The following is a 19,911-nucleotide window of genomic DNA, read 5'->3' as shown; positions in this document are numbered from 1 at the left end:
TATTAAACTATTATATCCTTAGGTATACATACATGTATGAAGAGATCCGTGACACCGCAAGTGCGGGGGGCACGTGACCCAATCAAACTCGCCATTCAGCAAAAGATCGTACATTAAATACGATACACTTAAACGTATTCGTTTCTCGTCCCTTCATTCTTCTTCTTTTCATTTATTTTATTTTATTTGATTTGATTTTTTATTTTTTTCCCTTCTCCGCTCCACGACGTCGAATTCGGCGGAGTATATTATAGAAGCGAAGAAATCGAACAAAGTATCGCAGAAAATGGGAGCGAGGGAAATGAGAGGAGGAAAAACAGAGGTATGTTATAATATATCGCATGGGACCGGGAGCGGAGGGAGAAGGAAAATAAAGAAAAAGCAACTGGGCTGCGAGAGAGAGAGAGAGAGAATCTGTTAAGAGCCCTCTTATGGTGTTTGCTGGCAAACATCCTCTTTACCCGTGACGTCCCTTCATCCCCTGATTTCCAAGATCCTAGCGACTGTTCTCCTCTCATCTCGTTTCTACGTGGATATAATAGCGAGTGTGTACGTACATATTCATACGACATAAGCGCGTCTTATTGTCGGGATATGACCGTTTTTACGAGGACACCACCCGTACGTAACCCGGAATCCTCCCGACGCTGAAACACCATGAATATAAATTACACGCGATAATCGTTGCGACGTTGATTTATAAATTTTTTCAAAAATAATTAAACGAGAAAAGGAGCTACCGAAATTCCGTGAGTAGTTGGGGAAAAATCAGCATCCCGCACCGAGTCTAATTACACAGAAATGTATATAAACGGTTCGTTAAATATGTACCTGTGTAGGTGACTGAATCTACCCCCGTCGTACCTAATTATCCCCTAGCAAAGTACATAATGAGGAATACCTATGTATACGTATATATATATATATATATATATACGCACAGATGTATGTAAATATACCTGGAAATTGCAATTTTGCAAAAACGGAAAGAGTAAGAGAGGGGGGGGGGGAGGGGAAGAAAAGAGAAGGGAAAAAGGTGGAAAGGAGCGTCGGAAAAATTTGTAAAAATCAATGAACCGTGTAACAGCAGTTCCCCCCCCCCCCCCCCCCCCCCCGATCGTTTATTTAATTACCCGTTTTATCCCGGTTCGTTGGAAAAAAAATTCTCCAACCTCCCCTGAGGTGTGTGTATATCTATATATATAAACAGCGAACCGAGCGTAGGATACTTACGGTATACCGTGTAAGAAGAGCAACGGCGGTACAGATGGGACTTGAAAAATTTACAAGCACGAACGGAGTTTCGTTTCACCGTGATAAGTATAATTACCTTTGGCAGGAAGGAAAATGGGATTAGGATGACCGATCGAGACGGATCGGCAGCAGCGGTGCAGTTGGAACGCGAATAAGTATAATGATGGACGGGATAATTTTACAAATCGTGCGTACGTTTTTGGACGTTTTTCAAATTTTCAAAGGAGATGTAAAAATTCTCGGTTGAGACAACAGGGATTAAGGATACACACGCGCGTGTACACACATGTGCGTACACTCATTGTAGTATAGGTGTGGGAGTAAATACGTGTCTCCCTGAGGATCAAGGACGAGGAGTACTTAATTTTCGTAGATTTTTCCCACGACACCCGAAAAAAGAGGAGAAGAGCAAGAAAAAAGAAAAGAGAAAAAAGATAGGAGAAGCGACGCGGCTGCTGCTGCTGCTGCCGTGCAGTTAGTAATATGGGGACTTCGGCAAACACTTTAGATGACCATTTTTCAACTCGAAAGATTGTTTGTCCCCCATGTCAAAAATTTCTAAAAAACATTATTCACCCACACACGCGAGCACACGCGTAAAAAGCGGTCGGTGTATGAAGAAAAATCTGTGTACGGTGAGAATTGAAAATAATAATTCCGTTTGTCAGAGATTTTCGGATTCCCGTTTCGGGTTTTCCAAATGGCGGACGCGTCGGACAAATTATTTATTCAATTTTTTTTCTTTTTCTCCGTCCACGTCTTGTGTCCTCGACGATCGCACTCTTTTCGATATTTTGATGAGAAAATCTTCCATCGAAAACGAACGAAAGCATTTCGTTTTTGTCACTCTACTTTCAACCCCCTGGAATCGAAATTTCGATTTTTCCTAACTCCGGCGATCTTTCACCGCGAACACCGTCTGTCGTTTTAAGAACTTGCCCTCGAAGCGAAGAGCTCAGAAAATGCGTTGAGCAGGCTGATGTATCATATCTATATATATATATAATCCATATACTTATTTAGAAAATATTGCAAATCATCGCGTACCTGCAGTCGAGTCCCTCCCTTTTCCCTTTTTTTCTCTCTTCTTTTTTTTTTTTTTTTTTTCTCCACTCCGTGGAATACAAGCCTCCTTGTTTTCATTACTCATTTTTGATTTTTTTTTTTTTTTACATTTTTTATTCTCTTTCATTTATTCGTTTCAACCGGACGCGTATATATAATACAATAACAATTACCTACCTATTCAAACTTAATCGCACTGTACATGTAACTTCCTAATTCCACAAACATGAAAACAAACGAATGAGAAAAAAAAAAAAATTTGAAAAAAAAAAGGCAGATAATTTCATTTCCTTTCGTACGTATAGGTATATTATTTGAATATTTGTTTTCTCAAAGAATCAGAAAAATAATCAAAGTAAAACGAGACAAACAACCGTGTAACGCAAGTGAGCATCTAGCCGGTGGTGTCCGTATCCTAAAGCGAAAAATGACGAGGTCGACTACACTGCATACAGGCGAACAAAAACCAAAAGTAGAAAGAATGAATTTTGAACTACGTGTAGAAGGAAGGGGGGTTGAAATGCAGCAGCTCGTCGAGAAGGGCAAGGAGAGCGGTATCGTTTTAACGTCTCTATTAGCGGCTACTAAAAACGAACAGCGTATAGCAAAAAAAAAAAAAAAAAAACAGAAAAGAAAAGAAAAAAGACAAATCGAAAGAAAAGAAAAGGAAAATAAAAATCCAAACCAAACACTAGAAAAAAAAAAAAAAAAACACCTCTCCTCCAAATCACGCGCCCTCCTCGCCCGGCTGTATACGGGGTATCACGTTACCCATTGTAACGATGCTTTAGAGCAGCAGCAGCAGCAGCTCAGATTCTTCAAACGATATATATATATATATGTAATGATAATAATCATAATAATCACGATGATCTATACGCACGTGAAATGTACGTCGGTATGCGCGTGCACGTACACCGCTGAAAACCCGCGGATTTCCATTGTCGAGACAAGAAAAAAAGGGTCGTAAAATAAAACCAAAAAGTAAAGAAAAAAAAAATTAGAAAGTATATAATATACACCGGGGTATTTATCGTGGGGTGAATTGCACTAGACCCCATGTATATACATAGATGTGCGAAGATAGGCACACGATTTGTATACTATAATAGGTTAGGTTAGGTTAGGTATACGTACGTATGTGTACTCGATACTTAAATTTCTAGCTCCATATTACGGTGTCCAATAACACGACGAGGGGGGTACGATTTTGTTAAAATGATATCCTCTGGACTCCCCGTAATACGTTCTCTGCATCGCCACCATCAATTTCTAACTATTGTATAAATACGTCTCTTTTTTTTTTTTTGCTTCCCATTCTCCCACCCCTCGCCCCCCGCCCAACGAAAGGAGGGGGTACGGGGTAGTTTCGAAAAAAATTTCAGACAAAAAGAATCTCGATCGAATAAATTTAAATTAACCGTCGTCGAAAACTTATACATCGTACAAATCGTTGGACAACGATCAGCTGCACTGTCGTTATCCACGAGGTTGAAGATACGGTTGATTTTTTTTTTTTTTTTATTTCTGTTCCTACCCTTGCGAAGAACACGAAAAAAAAAAAAAAAAAGAAAATCGAAAAGAAAAAAATCAAAGTTGACAAGTCATCGTTTATAAACGTATTTCTCGGTAAAGACACACCCCTCTAATGACCGACTCTCACTCGATGCTTTTAAGTCCCTCTGTAGAAGAAAAAAAAAAAAAAATTCCGTTTTTGGTTTCTCTTTTTGTCTTTTCTTAGATTTCTCGCGTTTCGGTAGAGTCGTGTGATTAGGTATATCATACCTGAATGCATTCGTGAATATGTGGGATGCCCAAGAAGCGGGAGTCTTTTGGTTTTTTCCTTCCCGATTCGGCGGTGAGACGTGGGGAGTAAATATCGAAGAAAGAAAAAAAAACAGAAAAAAAAAAAAAAAAAACAATGAACCGAAAACGAATGGAGAAGCGAAAAATTTTCGCGGTGTATCCTGCGGTTGAGGTTTTACGGGTTTCAACGTCGTATTCGGTCGCGGCACGGGTTCGGATGTAACCTCCTGTCGCCATGGCAACCTCCTCGAACCTCCTCTTCGTCCTCCTCCTCCGCCTCCTCTTTCTACGTGTAGTCGAGTCGCGACTCAATTAGCAGCGAAAACACGGTTACCACCACCGTTACCGCCGTCACCACTACCCCGACAATAGCGTGCCTGCACCCAACGTTTCCGACACCCCCGCGAAAGGCAGCCGTTATAAAACGCGATCGCGCCGCATCGATTCGCTCGAAATTCTTTTCGAAAATCGCCGAGAGGCGAGAAAAACATTCGCCGTTCGCCGATGATAAACTAGCGCTAATTTGCGTTTGTCTTTTGTATCGTTCCAGAATGCAGCAGCGTTCGGGACCGGGAGGCGGAAGTCAGAGGAGGACCCTGAGTCCCGGACCCGGTGGCAGCGATTCGGAGGACTCCGACATATCCTTGGGAGGGACCTCGCCCCCGTCGCCGTCCAGCTCGCCTCCCCCGACCCACCAACCCTCCCCCGTACCTTTGGGTCCGTTGGGGCCTCTGCCGCCGCCACCGTTGAATTTTCGCTTCGACCCGACCCAGTCGCAATTTCGTTTCGCCCACGCACCGGCTTTCAAATATCCACCGACGGGCTTCAGATTCGGACCCCACAGTCCGCAGCACAACAATCACCCCGGTATCGGTGGCGGCGGAATTTTCCGACTCGCTGAAACCAGCCCCTTTCAAGCCGTCGGACCTAGAGGAGATCTTGGATCCAGGTAAGTCGTCCAGCTTCGGATTTGAACGTTCGTCATCGCTTCGCCCGAACAACTGACAAGACGTTAATCTCGATGGTAAAATTTTCGTCCTCCGTTCTACGGTGAAACTTTGACGTTGTTAGGTCGGCTCATCTTGGAATCGCTGTAATTTTTTTTATCACCAAGTTTACGTCGGTCGAACGTCTGTTTTTCGAGAACGTTTGGAGAGTATTTTTTTCACCGTCAAAATTTTCACGTTCACCGTTAACGGAAACTCGACTCCTTCCAAGGATCAAGAGCGGCATATGAGTTCCGATGATAAGAAACCGACAAAAAAAAGAAAATAGAAGAGATGAGAAATCCTCATTTCTTTTTTCTATATAATTACAGGCTTCCAGATCCTCTGGGTTTAGCGCCACCGCCTCAACAACAGCGTTTGCACCCTCACGAAGGTCTCCTTCACCATCCGCACCCTCAACACCAACTGCCGGACGGGATATCAAGGTTATCCGAAGGTTCGCGTTTGTCCGACGGCGGTGTGTCTCGTTTATCGGACAGTCTGTCGGAAGCTCACAGTCCCCCATTGGTAGCAACGAATTTATCGGTAACGGGTCCGTTAAGAGTAGCGGTCCCGAGTCCCCACACCCCCTCGTCAAGGGGTAGTCCACCCTCGTCGCAACAAACACCCCAAGGTCATCACCAAGGTCAAGGATTGATAAGGATGGCGACGCCGCCGCCTAATCCAAAACCACCACAAATTCACAGACCGTTCTCGCCCGCGTGATACGCAAATTTCATTAAAATATATCATAGATACCCCCAAACGATGTATTGATAAAATTAGTAATAACGATAATAGTAATATCAATAATAACAATAATAATAACTACAATAACAATAATAATCGTAACAACAACAATATAATAATAATAACGACGACGATGACGACGATGAATATGATTATGACTATATTACATGATAACAATATTAATAATAATAATAATAATAATAATAATAATAATAATAATAATAATCGTAATAACAATAATAATAACAACAACAATAATGATAGTGATAGTGATAATTATGATTATATACATATATATCATATTAGATTACGTCGAGTATACCTATGTGACAGCTTTTTTTTTTTTCTTAATGGAACAAAAATAAAATCAACAAACGAATCTAAGAGAAGTTGAACAAAATGGCGCACAAAGAATGAGAAAAGACATCGCGATATTGGTAAATCTACGAAACTTGAAATGCCCACGTTACGTTGCAATAACAATGAGGAAAATGGAGAAATTGAGAAGAGAAAAAGAAAAATCAAACAATCGGGAGAAAAAAAAAACTCAGATACAAATTTTCAGGTATCTGCAAAATACGAAATTGCAAAAAACGGAATATGGAAGAGAAAAGAATAATAACAATAATAATACTTATAGGTCCAGAAAGCTCGACGCGCGACGTCGTCGTAACGACGCGAATAAAGAAATTAAAAAAAAAAAAGAATCTACACAAACACGTCAAATTATTTACTATTACAAATTTAATGATAATGATGATGATGATGGTTATGATCATCATCATGATTGTGAAGTGAGCGCCGCTTGTAAATATATAATATTATATATATAGAATATTATGTGCAAAGTCGATATTATGTATACTTTAAATTATTATATAATATACATATATATACATACGTCATATGATATACAAATATATGAATCATTGATTTGAGAAAAAAAATAATAATAATACAAAATAAAAATAAAAAATGAAAAAAAAACCACACGAGACGACAAAAATTAAATTTAATAACGATACTATCTCTATATTATACGTATATATACTATATAATATATATGGTATATATATATACATATATATCGTCAAAAGAATTTTTTGATAACTAAAAAAAGCTTGTATATTGTTCTCGATCTTTGTCTATTATGTTAATTGATATCCTATATATTATTCAGTATCATCGCGCGACGGAAAAAATTTGGAAAAAAAAGAAAACCACAATGATGAAAGAGAAGATGAAGAAAATATTGCCAGTTCTTTGTAGATAGTGACATCGATATACTTATATATATATATATATATATATATGTATAAGAATATATATATACATATATAGCAAAAGAAAGAAAAAGCAAGAAATTGAAGAAAAAAAAAATTAAAAAATTAAAGAATAATGAAAATTGAAAAAAAAAAAACATCATTACGCTTATTATTTTCGCATAACCGATTTCTGATGATTATCAAAATCATTATTATCATTATTATCATGCTTCAAATGAAATGCTATACCTATATAGGTACAATGATAATTGCGTAATACAATAGTAAAGTGAAAAGAACTAAACAAAACAGAAAACTTGGAAAAAAAAAAAACAATTATTCACACAATCGCTCATAGATATTGTACCTATATATGCCTGAGTCGATCGCTATTATATCTCCCACGCATGACGATGATAATAATAACAATGATAATGATAATAATAATTTCAATTACTTTAATGATGATCCGTATCGCGCGTATAGTTACAAGAGTAGCATGCTGTCCACCCCACGGAATGGATGATGAGAAAAGAAAAAAAAAAGAAAACGCCGAAGAAAAAAAAATCGATCGATAATCTCATATTCAAATCTCAATTCACGTTACACACGAGGTTTTGACAACTATATTGTACGTGTAGCATATTAATTTTTCAATTCTTTTTCTACCGGTCCTATTTTGCTTCAATTAATCGTTCTTATTTATTGTTGTAATTTTTTGTTCATTTTTTTTTCTCGTTGTTTTCTATTCCTATTACGGTTGACGTTAATTATTCCATTCATCCGTGAAGATCGAAGAATACCAAAAGGTAAGTGCAGAGTATCGATAATCGAATCTATTTATTTTTTTTCGTTCGTTGTTTCTATTTTCAAACGGAATTGAATTTCGTAATTCTGTCGTCGGAAAGCCGTAGATATGGTTTTAATAGGGCTGAGGGTGGAATATATAGGCTGAAAGTAAATATGCTCTCTCGCGGTGGAGAGCAAAACAGCGCGTGGGCGTTCCTCGAAATTCGTTGACAAAAATGACCAATCGGAAAATAAGGGGGTTGGTGTAACCGATCCCATAGGTTAGGGGTTTACACAACCCTCCGACGAAAAGGAGACCCTGCAACAGGGAGGTTTTCGGGACCCAGATTCGGGATTCGGGATTCGGGATTCGGGAGGAAGGAACATCCATCCATCGACCCGACGCCCGCCGTCGCGACGCTCTTTGCTCCCTGTCCCTCTCTCCCTCTCTCCCTCATTCCCCTCCGCCTCTCTTCATACACGTCGGATGAAAACTCTGACAACGCGCAAGTCCGAAACTACCCGTGCGAGGATCCTTTACCATCGACTCCACCCCGGCTGCGGAGTAACGAGAAATTCACGAGAGGTGCCAAAAAATGTTACTTCTTCCCTTTATTCATCTTCGCCTATTTTCTCATCTAATTTTAGTTCGAGTTAGAGACTCCCCTGTTCCCCGTGCGGTTAAACACCGTCGTTATTAAGAGGTGCGAATATTTGGGTTTATCGCCTTACTTAAAGGAGGCCATTATACGCTTTTCATTCTTTCTAATCTCCTGCCTTTTATTCCATTCTATTCTATTCCACTTCCTTTTCTATTCCGTTCTATTATTTTCGACCATACGCGCGTGTACGTGCCGGAGCACGTTCCGCCACTGCTTTTACTTTATTATACCTTATACCTTACTTTACCTTACTTTTACTTCACTTACTTACACTTATACATATATTCGCCCTACGCGATGCACTATACTAGTTTATAATCCGTCTCGCTCTTCTACTCATGTTTTGACAGTTGCCGGTCCGACACCTCAAGCTGTTAGTCGCTCTACCTAATAGTCAGAACCCACCTTCATTATGGGTGAGAAGCGGTTCTCACCTTTGCCACTCTCGCGTAACCATCGACCCTGCGAACCGAAACAAAATTAATTGTTTTTTTCCTTTTCTTCGTATTATTTTCTTCCTCCCTCTCGTCTTACGTCTTTCGTTTTTCATTCGAACGACTCGTTATCGTACGGGAATCGGTGAACGATGTCCAAAAAAAAAAAAAAAAACAAAACAAAAACAAATTCAAACGGGAACGAATCAAATAAATAAACAATATACAACTGTCGGTAAACCGAAAAATTTGCGTCGTTAAAAAATCATTCAAATTTTCGTCCCGTTGTACGCGTGTAATGACGACGTGTAAAAATTGAGAGCCTCGATTTATTCGTATATATATATAATATTCGAGCTGCAACATATTTACAACGTGGTCTGCATAGGTGGCTTTCAGCTGTTCGGATTTAGATGTTTAGGATAATACTTATGGCGTTACGGCGGAGAGAGAGAGAGAGAGAGAGAGAGGTGAAGGACGAGTAATGGCAGGAGCTGCATCAACGGCGGTACAGTAGGTACGACGCAAGGGAGAAAGGTAGAGGAGAATATACGGGGTAGCAAAAACCGAAGAAAAGGAGAGTATCCGTACGAAAAACATATATAAGTGCACACACACGACGCGAAAGAGAATATACAGTTTACGAACAGCGGCGACTATATTTCTCTTTATACTAAACTCTGGTAGTCTAGTGGTTATTTGTAGACAGATCTTCAACAGATTCGACACTCCAACAATACCCACGTGAAAAAATCATGGGTATAATACTATACATCTATAATGGGGCGATGGTCCCCATTCTTTTTTTTTTTTTTTTTTTTTTTTTTTCCATTTCTTCTTCTTCTTCCTCTTCCTCTTCACACCTTAGGTATAATAACCTCCCCCCCCCCCCTCCCCCCCCTTTCCTATTTGCAGTTTAGGATTTCGGGGATTTGCCTCGTTGATCTGATCGCAAACGACTGGCTAGGTGTGAACCGTGAAAAAGTAAATAGCGTACAAATCTCCTTCGAGAATCTATACATACATCCTCGATCCACCCCTAAAATACAATATTTGAAAATCGTATCTTTTTTTTTTTTTTTTTTTTTTTTTTTTTTTTTTTTTTTTAAATTGTGCACCGCGCAACAGAGACGTCCCCCCCCCCCCCCCCCTCTCCCTTCTATTCCCGTTGTTGCGTATCGCATGGACACTTTTTGGTTTCTGTATAATATTTTCGTTCAATGGTTTGACCACAACTTCACTTCGTATCCGAGACACCCAGTGAAAAACCGCTCTTTAGGGCTTGGCTTTTCTTAGATTCTTTTTTCTTCTTCTTCTTCTTCTTTTTTTTTCCTGCTCTTGCGGTACGTCTTTATTTTCATTTTTCGTTCATCCGACTAGACCGAAATCCGTTTCTCGCTCTCTTAGGCGGTCGAGGAACCGTAGAAAATTCGAGTGTATACCCATTCCAACGATTGGACCGGAATGCGCGAAGATGAAATATCAAAACCGAGGAGACGGAGTGGAAAAAAAAAAAAAAAAAAAACGAAAACGAAAACGAAATAACAAACATCACTTATAACAATTGCACTTACAGGACGACTAATTTCAAACTTCCTCGGTTCGGGTTTCGTTGGAGCAAAAAAACGTTGAGAACGAGAAAATTTGCCAGCCAAAACTACAGCGCTCCCGGAGTCGAGGGGTCGGGCGCGCGCGCGCGGAACAAGGCTCCTCCCAATATCGGAGTTCGGAAGAATTCACCCTGTACACAGCGGTACGAAATAACCATACAGACGAAAAATAAACTATCGCGTGTCCGAAATTAATCACGTCCCGCATGCTCGTCGTACACATATGTATGTATATATGGTATACTTACATATATGGACCAACTGGAATTCGTTGGTCGCGGGAGTCTTATACAATGTCGAATAATTAATTTTTCTCAATCGCCGATCAAACGAGGGAATCTATTCGCCGGCCCGCACGCGATTAAACTAATTCCTATCAAGTTTCGCCGCTGCGACGAATTCGATCGGCCAGATGTGTAATATGTAGAGGTATATCGCTATCTTTCGTACGATCGTCCAAATTCTCTCATTTGCTCACTTTTACAGGTTGGTTATTCCGCGTGTACGGCGTACGTACCCCTGATGGGAAAAAGGGAAGGGTGGAGGACGTGGAGAATTTTCGAAGATCGAAAGGGGGGGGAGAAGGGCGAGGGAATTAAATCGTAACGGAGGAGAAATATTCGCACGGAGTTAATTACGGGTTAGATATAACCCATGGGATTATGTTTCATAATGCGACACCATAGCGACAAAAGCCGCCGCATTATGGACGCTGTACGCGTATACACGGTGTACGTAGATTTCTCCGTTGAATGAACCGATAATGGTGAGGACAACACAATGTGCTCATAGAATACGGTTACAATATATATAGGAGTCCCTGTTTTCTATAATCATACGATCGTTTCCATCGGAATAGGGCGGGTTGCCGAAACTCGGGGCGTTCAAAAAAACCCCCGTATTATAAAATGAGGGGTCGCGTTCGTCGTCATCATGGGAAAAACACCGTATTTTTTTTTTCACATTTCTTATTTCGTCGATCGAAGATTTTGCACAAAAATAATTCATTCGTCGTCGAATGTGTGACGTACCCGTTGAAAAAAAAAAAAAAAAAAATGAAAAAACAAAGGAACCGAAGAGCGCGACAGTGGAACAAAGAGAGATATGGGAAAAAGGTGTGTCTCGAAATTCCCGTTGAATACACGGGATACTGGGTGCGAACGCGAATTTCGTGTATACATATACATAATATGGTCTCGGTATTTAGTAACGTATTGGAAACATATGGAAAGGGATTCGTACATTCATTTACTTTATAAGGGATGTTAGAAAAACTCGACCCTCCGAAATGGTATAACTGCTGCAAAGAGTGAGTGTACATATGTACTTAGGTAGATTGAATCCCGTGGCAGTGGATATATACCTATGTAGTTAGTAAATCGGGTTCATGGCGTTAAGGCTGCCGAGGATACCCCCATTGGCAAAACATAAACCCTGTGGTGCTAAGCGGCTTATGGGGTCTGCGAAGGCCAGTGACGCCTGACGTATACATATATATATATATTTATCCAAGTATATATATCATATGTACCCCGAGCATATACCCACATCTACTTACACGCGTGTACATATAAGTATACATATATATACATATATATACGTACATCCAGATCGCCGTATAAACCTCCTCCGGATGAGGAGAGACGGACCTCGAGGACCGCAAAATCGGGATGCGATGGAAAACCGTAACAAAAATTGACATCGACCGCGTGAAGAAGATATAAGAAAAAAAATAGAAAAAAAAGGGAAAAAAAATCAGATCAGAAAAAAAATTGGGAACAAATTTCCCGATTCTTTTGGAACAGTTGTCGTCGTTACCGACGCGTAATAAATAAATGACCACGGCGACGATTGTTTTCGTTAAGATTACTATTATTGTTATTGTTATTATTGTTATTATTATCATCATCGTTGTACAAGGAGGGTTGAAACGGATGTGGAGAATTACTTTGCTAAGCGGTAACGGCAGCTTTGGATTTACGGGGTGAAAATGTTATTATTACAAAGAGGGGGGTAGGTAGGTAGGTAGTCAGCAACTGCTGCCGCTGCTGCTGCTGCTGCTGTTGCCGCCGCTGCAACAACGTCAACCCTTAGTCGGAATTCTACATACTCTACAATACGTAGCGGGACGTAATGCCAAAAAATATTAGTGTTGTGAGTGTAACAACACTGGTTTAAAATGTATCGCATAGGTCGTACGTCGTGTGCCGTAGTATTCTGTTTTCACGAGTACCGCGATCCGTCAAACTAGACGCCGTAACGACCCGGCGTCACCTTGTTTGTTTTTTTTTTTTTTTTTTTTTTTTTCTTCTTCATTCTGCCTTCCGAACGAAAATCGCCGAGATCCGCGTCGACGAATGCGAGGAAAAAAAATTAAGATTTCAACGATCGTTGTTCGTATCCCATTGAAACGGAAGTTCGCGAAGCAGGTCGCGTGCTGCACCGATGCTGCATGCGTCGGTATTCGCCGTATATTCGCCGTTGCACGTAGATTACGCACGCTTGTAAAATCTTTTTTGTAAATTTTGATCGCCACGTACCAGACATCATGGTAAACGTGAAATAATATAAAAGGGCGTGGTTTTGTACGCGAGGTTCGTGGATTGGCGGGGGTCGGTTAGGTGGGTATAGGTATAGGTGGTAGGTAACCCCTAACCGGTCGATACCAAACCGCCGCGAATCTACCAATACCCATAGAGCGTGTCGAAGGTGGGTTTACCGTGGCGGTGGCGGTGCTGGTGCTGGTGGCATTTGAACGGTGGTGCGGTGTTACCAAAAAAAAAAAAACAAAAAAAACAAAAAAAGTAAGATAAGGGATGAAAAAAAAAAGGAGAATCGGGGGCATCTTTTTTCGTCGATGCTCTTTCTCATCGTTCGTGGCTCGTAAGAAGAAAATGACGATACAATAATTAGAGCGCAACCGAGCGAGCGGGCTAGTTTGTGTCACGGATGATAGAGTTGCATTCGCATGGAGGATGTCGTCCTGTTCTCTCGCGTATGCGTACACTGTATATATATATATATATATATATATATATATATATATATATATAAACTACCGTAACATTCTATTGAGAACAACAATGCCCGCGGTAGATGAGTTAATCGGTGAGTTCCTCCCGCTACTAAACTGTTCTTCGGTGCGGGGCGATCGTGTGTGTCTACGAGGCATATGGTACACATGTATTCATACGGAGTTGAAAAATTACACGATATTTTCATCTCTTAATAAACCGAAGGCATTAATATTATTTTCGTCTCCGTCTATCTTCCGTAATTCTTGTTTCTTTTTTTTTTTTTTTTTTCGTTTTTTTTTTTACGTTTTTCGTTTTTTTTTTTTTTTTTTTTTTTTCTGTTTTGTCTTTTACATGTTACAATACACCACGATCCATTGTACCCATCAGCATCGCCATCACCATCGGCCGTGTAACCGCCAATATAGCCATCGCCTATCACCCGTCGCCCATCACCATCACCATCACCATCACCATCATCGTTGGCGTGATCTCGCCCTCCTCTCCGTTATATTCTACTCTTCTCCTCCTCGATCCCCCCCTCCCCCCTCACCCCCTCTCCCCCCTCTACCACCCTCATCTCCTCCCCGTTCGACGATGATGCTATAATACCGCGTGTGGTGGTGGTGGCCCATTACGGAAAGCCAGTATCGGAGAACAAAAGAATGACTGACGTCTCCGGTGATCCTGATCAGGGCTTTCGAACGGTTCTCAACTTGCCGTATCCTCGTCTTTATTCGGCGTGTCGAGGCGAAGGAGGAGGAGAAAAACCGTGTAAAACCTCCCGGGGCCCGCGACGACTGAGAGTCCCAGGTCCCTTTACCGGCGCGTATACGTACACTATACAGATGTACGTACGTACGTATATACAAAATTCATCCGCGCGCCGCATCGACTGATGGAGTAATTCGTCAGAGAAGTGGACGGGGACGGGTGGGTAACCCGATCTTTTCCAGCAGCTAACGCGTCCGCCCTGTTGTTAGTCATTTCTTTTCTCTCTCGATATGCACCGGAGATCTTTGCGCTTTCTTTATTTCGTTTCGTCTCCTTCTCGGGGGCCTCATCCTCCTCACATTTCTCCGTGTCGGCACCGCTCGGGGTCAAACCGCCTCGTGTATTCGTTAATTCGTCAGTCGGATCTTTTGTCTCGCTATTGTTTAATACGAAATTAAAGGAATAAGACGAACGAAATTTCTTCAAATAAAAATAAAACGAATTGGAACCTCCCCTCCCCTCCCCCTCCTCCCCCCCCTCCCCCAACCCCCCAGCCGCTTCTTAATTTCTAAGCAACGGTCTTCTCCCATCTTACGCACGCTAATGAGTCGATGACGTCACCCACCGATCAAATTAAACTTATACACCATCCGCACGGGTCAATTCGCCCGATAGATGGTTTCGGACCTCCCGCATCCATCGTGCAAACGTACACATAATAAACAAGAGTCCGCGCTTCTTCTGGGTATATAAGAAGGAGAAAAAAATAAATGAACAAATAAAATTGAAAATGGTAAAAAAAAAAAAAAGGAAAAAAAAGTAAGAAAAAAGAGAACGAGATACAGCGTGTTCGCGTAATGTCGCGGTCCTCCCGTGTTCCGTGTACTCGTACGTGTGTGCATATACAGGTATATACCTATGTATATGAGTTGCCGCCTGTCGAGCACCTGTAAGATAATCAAGAGGAGTTGACGGTTTCATTAACCGTCTCGTTTCTCTCCTCGTTTCGCGTGTATCATCATACTTTGTAACCTGGACGGACATGCATCAGCTTTGTGTTATATATATGTATACGCGAGTGTTACACTCGCGTATAACGTATGTATATCGCGGTCGTTACTAAAACGGTCTTTTCTTCTCTCTTAATTCAAAAACTTTGGGGTTTGGTTGGGTGTACGAAAGTGACGTATGATGATAGCCTTTTCGCAATGTGAATCAAGATGACTATTACGACTTTAATAATATCATTACGGCGGGTATAAGCGAACATATATATACGGGGGGTTGGCTCGGCGAAATGCTAACAGTGAGTAAGTAAGTAAGTAAGTAAGAAAGTGAGTAAGTAAGTAGGGAAGGCGGGAAGAAATAAAAAAATATTCATCCTCGCCGCCGCAAGTTCCCCACGCCGCGCGCGTACACACGCGTGTAATGAAACATCGTCGTATTATTCACGGTATGCGAAAAACCAGAAGTAACTAACTTTCAAGTAAGCAAGTAAGCAAGTATTATATATACAGTATATACGTGCGTAACTTCGTTATACCCGTAACGTAAAATAGACGTGAGTGAGACATTTGCTTTCGTAACGACCCTCATTCGTTCTTCAAATCTGTCCACACTATACGTATATATATCATATATATACGTATATATGTATGTATTACATGCTGTACACATACCTTGCGACACGTTAGACAAACCACCCCATATACCCGACTGTACGTTAGAAAAAAATTTCACATGCCCATCATCCCACGATATAGTTGATTGAATGAGAAGTAAAAAAAAAAATTGAATCGAAAACGAAAGAAAAAAAAAATTCTCATTGAAAAGAAACAATAAAAATACATCCTTAATTGCATTTTTCACCCGATTTTCCGAAAACTTGAAAATTCAAATAGTTTGTCGTCAATGTTTCGCGTTTCCATAGTTGAATGAAAACAAAATAAAATAAAACATCAAAAAAAAAAAACAATAAAATAAAAGGAGGAAGCTTTTCGAAACTGACCGTATAGTATATAAGCGCATTGCCTGTATACATATACGTACGAGTGTAAAAAAAAATGGTGGCGCGGAAATGTACGGCTTCATTAGGGAGAGCCCCTTCTTTCGCCGTTGGTGGTGGCGGTTGATGTATATCAGCAATATCTCAAACTGGATATAGTGTAATGCTCGTACACCGGTAAAAAAAACGAGAGGAGAGAAAAAATTGAGAGAGAAGAGGAAAAAAAAAAAAAAAAAAAAAAAAAAAGGAAAAGCGGGCAAGCCATCGGCATCGCCGCCACCACCGCCGCCGATTCCGCGCGGAAGGTGACGGAAAAAAAAAACAGAACAAAAAATGGAAAAAAAAAAAAAAAGAAAACAGAACACGCAGAAAATGAGAAAGAGATATAGTCGCGTCCGAACTGCCCTTCAGGTCACAGCTGCCCAGGGTTATTAATTAAAACCGGATAGTTAGGACTCGGACTGTATAAGCTACCCGAAAATTTGCCCGAAGGATCTTCCTGCGCCAGAGAGTAGAGAAAAAAATAGAAATAGAAAAAAAAAGTTGTTCTTCTTTTTTATTTATTTTGTTTTTTTTTTCTGGTTTTCGGTACCTTTGATGGAAATTAATCGAGACGATAGATTTCTGGGTTGACGTAAAGAAAAAAAAAAACAGAAACTAAATAAATGAATGAAGAATATAGAAGTGACGAACTAGAGAGCAGGGAGCAAAAAAAAAACCCAGTTTTTGTTTTTCGTTTTTTGTTCTACTGCTGATCGGAGACACGGATACCTCGCGGCCAGCACGTGCTGCTGAAACACAGGACGAAACTTAATTACCTGCCCGCTGCTACTCTCAATTAGAAGAAAAGGAAAGAAAAGTGAAAAAAAAAATTCCATCATTTTTGCTTCAATTTTTTCTTTTTATAATTTTTTCTATTTTTCGTGTTTTTTTTTGCTTCCCCGTGTATTAGATACCAGAGGTCCGCTGCGGTGCTGCTAATGACGTACCTGCACATTCATATATATATATATGTCGGTATATATATAGATATACGGCGGACATATACATCCGTGTATGATATACGAAAAAATTTTCTACTCTTAACGACCAAATTCATCAAGAATGAAATTATTAAGAAAGGGCAAAAGAAGACATTATATACGAAAAGAAAGATGGACGACGATCTATTTGAAAAAAAAAAAAGAAGAAGAAAAACAAAAATTCACTGTACACGTATAACAGTTTATAAACTATTATACGTACGTTACGTATACGTACGTACACGTTTTGTAAATCACATCGTAGTCAGCTGATGCCATTATAGTTTTGACTTTCGTTAGTGCAACTTGCAGAAAGTTTTGAGTTAAGCCGCTTGCATAATGTTAAACATTTAACCACCCATACGTACACATGTATACATACATGGGAACATGTGTTTACCCCGGTGTTCGTGTGTGCTGTGCTGTGCTGTGCGCGCATACCCATTTCCCCAGGGGGTGGTTCAGGTTTTGAAACGACTACGAGAGGAAGGGTGAGCGATTCTCGACTCTTGCTTATACATCCGCAACACCACCTTCTAAAAGCTTCGCGTTAAGCTCCCCCTCCCCCTCCCCCTCCTCGTCATCCTCCTCCTCCTTTTCCACGACACGTAAAGCGCTGCATAATTCTCTCGAGCAACAGAGCGGTACAGCAGCGGCGGGGCCACATCGCCATCGCCATCGCCACGGGTGCTGAAAGAGGAACTGTACAAGTATAATATCCGTGAAGAAGAGAAAAAAAAAGAAAAAAAAAAAAAGAAAAAAAAGAAAAAAAAAAACGAAAGGTGATGGAAGAGAAATAGCTTATAGGGATAGGGGGAAAAGAAAATTCCCCTCATGCGGTATCAATCCGAACCAAGTATAAATACGAACCACGTGACGTCCCTCCCTCCCGCCTCGCCTTATTGTTTCCTCGTAATTATCCGACCAATCGAACGTTGACGTATGGGGGACGCGAAGAGAAAAGGAAAGGAAAAATAATTATACCAGATTGTTCATATTCGGAGAATATGGGGGTAGCTAATTGACCCGTTGATGATGTTATTTAGTGTGTAATAATTGTGAAATTTGTTGGAAAAGTTTGACGAATCTACATGCGATAACAGAGTTTGGTACTATACATTCGTTGTGAAGTTTTTGAAAACTTTGAGGCAAAACCTTGAGAACTTTTATTTTTCTTCTCCATTCCTTTTTTGCTTTCGGGGACCAGGGGGAGGGCGGTAAGGTGGCGAGGTGGCGAGGTAGGTGGGGTGTGTACAGGGCTACGGAGGGTGGCTTTACCAAGTAGAATTATAATAACGAATGCTTAAATCAGCTTAAGCTACTTCAACTTGGGAGCTTTTGCCACGGCGTGCTTTCGATGTAAATATGAAAGTGGGCTTCTTCTTCTCCCTTCTCCTTCTTCTTCTTCGTCGTGAATTTTCTTCATCTTATTCACTTCGCTAACGTCAAGTACGAGACACGGGCTAACCTACGTTCACATTTTGTACAGACGAATGTACACGGCGCGGGGTATGTGAAACTCGTGTAAATCTGGGAACACTTATTCAACCCCGAAGAAGAAGAAGTAGTAGTAGTAGTGGAAGCGAAAGCTCCGCGAGATTCATGAATCCCAGATGCCGAGGATAAGACCGACTCTCTACACTCCGTCTCTCTTCTCTCCGAAGTCTGAGCACGTGAGGGCGCGGAATATGACGGTAAAAATCACCCGGTAAATAGAAAAAAAAAAAAAAAAAAAAGGAAGCGGGAGAAATAAACGAAGAAAACAAAAAAAAAAACAAAAAAAACCGAGGAGAAGAAAAATTGGGAAGAAAAGAATCTTAACTCCTGAGATTACTGGCACTGTTTTAAAAAGTATAATCTCCAGTCTTGACTCGAGTGAAGTTGTCGCTACGAAGCTTTTCATTCTCATCCCTTCTTATCTCGACTCTATAGTATACGTTGTAACACACATGCCACACGTTTCAAATGAATGTATATTACTTTGAAGATGAAGAAAATTTGAAGAAATAAAAAAGAAAGCAGAACAAAATCGAAGAAAAAGAGGATATCCATTGATACGATTCATGGAGAATTTCGAGTCGAGATCGTTGTTTGTAAATGTTTCGGATCGTTTGAGCGCCTCTGCAGCATCATTGGTCATGTATATCTATACGCGAGTATGTATATAGGTGGTATACATAAAACATCATCTACTTGCACTGTAACACAGGAGGATCAGCCGTAGAATAGAGATGCCTAAAACCGAATCCAATCCTGATTGACGTATGGGATATAGTCATGGGGGTAAAGAAACCAAATCAAACCAAAGCTAAACCAAACTAAACTATCCTACGGATTATATCTATGGCGCCACTAACACCGTGTAAAATAAACATCTACACGTGTACGTACGTGCATAGGTGTACACGCTCACACGACGCCCACAATTTTTAATATCGCGTAGGTGTACTTGTTAGGTGTACAGTCGATACGTATGTTGCTACGAAACAAAAATAGATATCTAATTATTATACGAATGAATTGATTAATTAAAAA

The 19,911-nt window shown here is 40.5% G+C and overlaps 1 protein-coding gene across 1 annotated transcript in view; it reads left to right on the top strand.

Moving 5' to 3' along the window:
* The window catches only part of LOC105691088 (homeobox protein SIX3), a 33,933-nt gene extending 27,368 nt beyond the window's left edge, over positions 1-6,565 (top strand). Inside the window, exons 2-3 of the mRNA XM_012409340.2 lie at positions 4,676-5,074; positions 5,444-6,565. Coding sequence (XP_012264763.1) covers positions 4,676-5,074; positions 5,444-5,837 — 793 coding nt within the window. The 3' untranslated portion in view covers positions 5,838-6,565. The remainder of the gene's footprint in view (positions 1-4,675; positions 5,075-5,443) is intronic.
* Positions 6,566-19,911: the final 13,346 nt, after the last annotated feature.

The sequence above is a fragment of the Athalia rosae genome, chromosome 7 (genome assembly GCF_917208135.1).
Source record: "Athalia rosae chromosome 7, iyAthRosa1.1, whole genome shotgun sequence".
NCBI classification, from domain to species: Eukaryota; Metazoa; Arthropoda; class Insecta; order Hymenoptera; family Athaliidae; genus Athalia; species Athalia rosae.
This window is presented reverse-complemented; position numbering and strand designations above follow the sequence as displayed.